The sequence below is a fragment of the Mus pahari genome, unplaced genomic scaffold (genome assembly GCF_900095145.1).
Source record: "Mus pahari unplaced genomic scaffold, PAHARI_EIJ_v1.1 scaffold_9162_1, whole genome shotgun sequence".
In the NCBI taxonomy this organism is placed as follows: Eukaryota; Metazoa; Chordata; class Mammalia; order Rodentia; family Muridae; genus Mus; species Mus pahari.
This window is the reverse complement of record NW_018392022.1, coordinates 21,018-24,839: the sequence shown is the minus strand read 5'-3', so window position 1 is coordinate 24,839 and position 3,822 is coordinate 21,018. Positions and strand designations below refer to the sequence as shown.

General features: G+C 44.0%; 1 gene segment (V, D, J or C); it reads left to right on the top strand.

Annotated features, from left to right (window-relative positions):
* The first annotated feature begins 3,079 nt into the window (after window positions 1–3,079).
* LOC110314803 lies at window positions 3,080–3,619 on the top strand. The segment is given in 2 exon segments: window positions 3,080–3,131; window positions 3,279–3,619. Coding segments are annotated over 2 exon segments (393 nt in total).
* Window positions 3,620–3,822: the final 203 nt, after the last annotated feature.

Sequence of the window (3,822 nt, the reverse complement as noted above, 5' to 3'; positions counted from 1 at the left end):
CTTTGTAGACCAGGCTGGCCTCGAACTCAGAAATCCACCTGCCTCTGCCTCCCGAGTGCTGGGATTAAAGGCGTGCGCCACCACGCCCGGCTCCTTAAAATAATTTCTTATGTATTATTACACATGAATTATTTGGAACACATTATGCAAGTTTGTAGCAAAATATACCTTCAGTACCACAATTCAAGTGTCAAAAATTACACTCATCCTCATAGGGTTTTCCTAAGTTGAGTATTTCTGTTTACTCTGAAACAATTAACATCAACAACATTTCATAAATTTTACACACATATGTAACTTAAATGTATATTATACACTAATATAAATTTATGAAAATACAGACAATTATAGAGTTATGACTTAAAATTATTATTTGTGATTGTATTATCTGATATGATCTTGTTTTTAAAAATATTATGGGCAGCTTCGCATGCAGAATTCAAGCATTTACACCTAAAATATTTTATAATTCAATTTGGCAAAAATTAAGAAATAAATAATTTCATTCTAAAATGTATTTACAATTCCCTAAATCCCTTCTTTATATGGAATCCTTCCATTCTTGTCCCAGTGTCTAGAGCTATAAAATATACTGTAACTAGTATTGGACTGTCTCAGTCACTTCTGGAGTAGATAAGGAGGCTTCCTCCAGCCCAGAAGTATGAGACCAGTCTGGGAAATACTGTAGTGGTCACTCAATAAACCAGTATTCCACAAACTGAATAAAAAGTGTTCATTGCATCTGTGTTATGTGTAATATCCAGCCTGGTCCGTTCCTCTCTGATGCATCAAAGACTGGTGCTCTCTAGTTTCCTGGCTCCTGGAATGCTCTACTTTCTTCATGATAATTGCCTTTCCTTTCACTCTGGTGCCTTTTTGAGAACTTTGTTCTTTCTTTATACTTATATTTTTGTCTTTTACTTTAGTTAGGTTTACGTTTTTCAGAGATAAGACTTTCTTAACTGCAGTGATGACATTCATTATATGTACTTTTTTTTTTAAAAAAAAATCTGCAATTAAAGTATTGTTAGTTATAGGGCCAACACTAGGAAGAGCTATCTAGACTTAACCATCTCATGTAACTGAAACTTCATACAACTTGACCAGATTTCTCCATTTGCCCTTCCCCTCCACTCCTGCCATAACAACATATAACTGGGAGGGTGGAGTATACAAGAAATACTTATTTTCTCACAGTCATGGGGAGCTGGAAACAGAAGGTTAAAGTGTTAGCAACTTTCCTTTCTCTCGAGACCCTTCTCTAGCTCCATAAGGCAGTAGTAGCAATTGATGCTAATGACACTGGCACGTGGCTTGGCCATGTATTCAGATAGATTTCTTTCAGATTTTGAGTGAGGAAGAAGAAAAAGAGGAGGAGGAGCAAGAGGAGAAGGAGGAGCATGAGGAAGAGGAGGAAGAAGAGGATAAAGAGGTGGAGGAGGAGGAGGAGGAGAGGGAGAAGGGAGAAGGGAGAAAGAAGGGAGAAGGGAGAAGGGAGAAGGGAGCTGCTTGTGGACGTTGTACATCGTGGTGCGCACTAGGCTCCGCACCACGATGTACAACGTCCACAGCAGAGAGAAGGAGAAGTTTAAGAAGGAGGAGGAGGAGGAGGAGGAGGAGGAGGAGGAGGAGGAGAAGAGGAGGAGAACACTGCTTGTGGACGTTGTACATCGTGGTGCGCACTAGGCTCCGCACCACGATGTACAACGTCCACAAGAGGAGGAGGAGGAGGAGGAGGAGGAGGAGGAGGAGGAGAAGAAGAAGAAGAAGAAGAAGAAGAAGAAGAAGAAGAAGAAGAAGAAGAAGAAGAAGAAGAAGAAGAAGAGGAGGAAGAGGATGAGGAGAAGGAGGAGGAGGAGGAGGAGGAGGAGGAGGAGGAGGAAAGACTTCATTTGTAGGAGCAGTGGAAATCGCAGCAAGGTGAAATTGGTAGGGAAGCTGACAGTGGAGCTGCACTGGTGTTTGTGTCTGTATGAGAAACGTTACAGGCACCTTCCACACAGTGTGGAGCTCAGAGGGACTGTAGTTTTGATGCTAGTCTTCCGTCCTTATGTGGGATTCTGAAGCAGACCCAGTCTTCACTAGTTGTCCTTTCAGGTCAGCGTGGCTAGATACCATTTCTGCTGCTCATTAACAACCCTGACTTAATGACAACGTCATTCCAGCACTAGACAGGACATTTACAGCACATACACATTTGCATATACTGTGATAATTGCAAGAACTTCAGCTATACTTCTTAAAGGCATTTTGTAAACACTGCACTCCAGACCTCTTGTGAATTCTGACCTGACTCACACGTCTGTTGTCTGTTTCACTCTAAGCTGGAACCAGAGTTGATAGAACTCCTTAGTCACAAGTCAAGTTTGTTTTTTTTTTTTTTACAAATGGCCTTGCATTGGCCATCACAGAGAGGAAGAAAGTCATTCGGAGTGGGGGCTGCCCTATCATCCTCCAGCTACATAATGCCAGTTTCTCTAGCACCCACAACTGACCTGGAACCCCTTGGCTGCTTCCTGGGAAGCCCAGGGAAAGAAAGACTCAGAACTCTCCTAGGCCCTTATAGATGCAAACAATACCCTCACTCCATCCTTATAAGGAGTCACTGCCAGCCTTTCTCCACACAGACAATTTTCTATGTGAGACTGTCCTTCACTGTTTTAGAATAAATAGTCCGGTCTGTAGACATCAGTCCCCAGTGTCCTTTTCTGCCTTCTGTCTCCCTCCACTGCTTCAGAAATCTAACAAGAGTTCAGTAAGGGAAGAGACTACAACAGCATTGCTCACCACTGCAGGCTATGCCTTCTTAGCAGGAAGATGGGGCCACCAGCAGGTGTCAGGGTTCCTCTTCCTCAGATCTTGACTCAGACTCAGAAGGTAATTACAAGCCTTCCTCGGTTTGAAATCAGAGAGAGGGAGGAGAGGAGGGAGGAGGAGAGATGGTTGGGGAGAGAAGGGGAGAGGGGGTGGGGAGGGTGGTGTCTGATCTTGCTTCTGAGATTCTTGAAATGCTCAGAAACCAACCACCTTGAACAGGCTTGGAGCTGCATCTCTTGTGATCTGATCTTCACAGGGAAGAATGCACAGCCTCCTGGGGGTAGCGATGGTGTCACTGTGGCTGCAACTGACAAGTGAGTTTGGGTTTTCAGTGAAGGGAACAGGGACAACAAACTTCATAACCCACACACCGGTGAGGTAAAGCCTTTTTAATAATCTAGAAATTTACAGTTTGAAAATGTAACTGCTGACTCTGTTCTCTGGCCTGTGTTTCCACATAGGGGTGAACAGTCAACTAGCAGAAGAGAATCCTTGGGCCCTGAGCATCCACGAGGGTGAAAATGTCACCGTGAATTGTAGTTACAAGACATCCATAACTGCCCTACAGTGGTACAGACAGAAGTCAGGCGAAGGCCCTGCCCTGCTAATCTTAATACGTTCAAATGAGAGAGAGAAGCGCAGCGGAGGGCTAAGAGTCACCCTTGACACTTCCAACCAGAACAGCTCCCTGTCCATCACTGCTGCTCAGTCTGAAGACACTGCTGTGTACTTCTGTGCTACAGATGCACAGTGTGCGACGGGCACCTGCGGCCCTGACACAAACCTCAGAGCTGCTTCCTAGACCTCAGGGCTGGGTGAAGGCTGCTGTGTCATCCCAATGTAATTCTTTTAAAGTTGAATTTTTTTTTCACCTTATTTTCCTAACCAGTGTTGCAAGGAAAAGACACAGGAAATTGAGTCCTGATACCCTGAAATTCCAGGAAGGAATGGGTACTGACCTTCACTGTAGTTACACAGAACTACATTGGTTTAGGCAAGACCTTG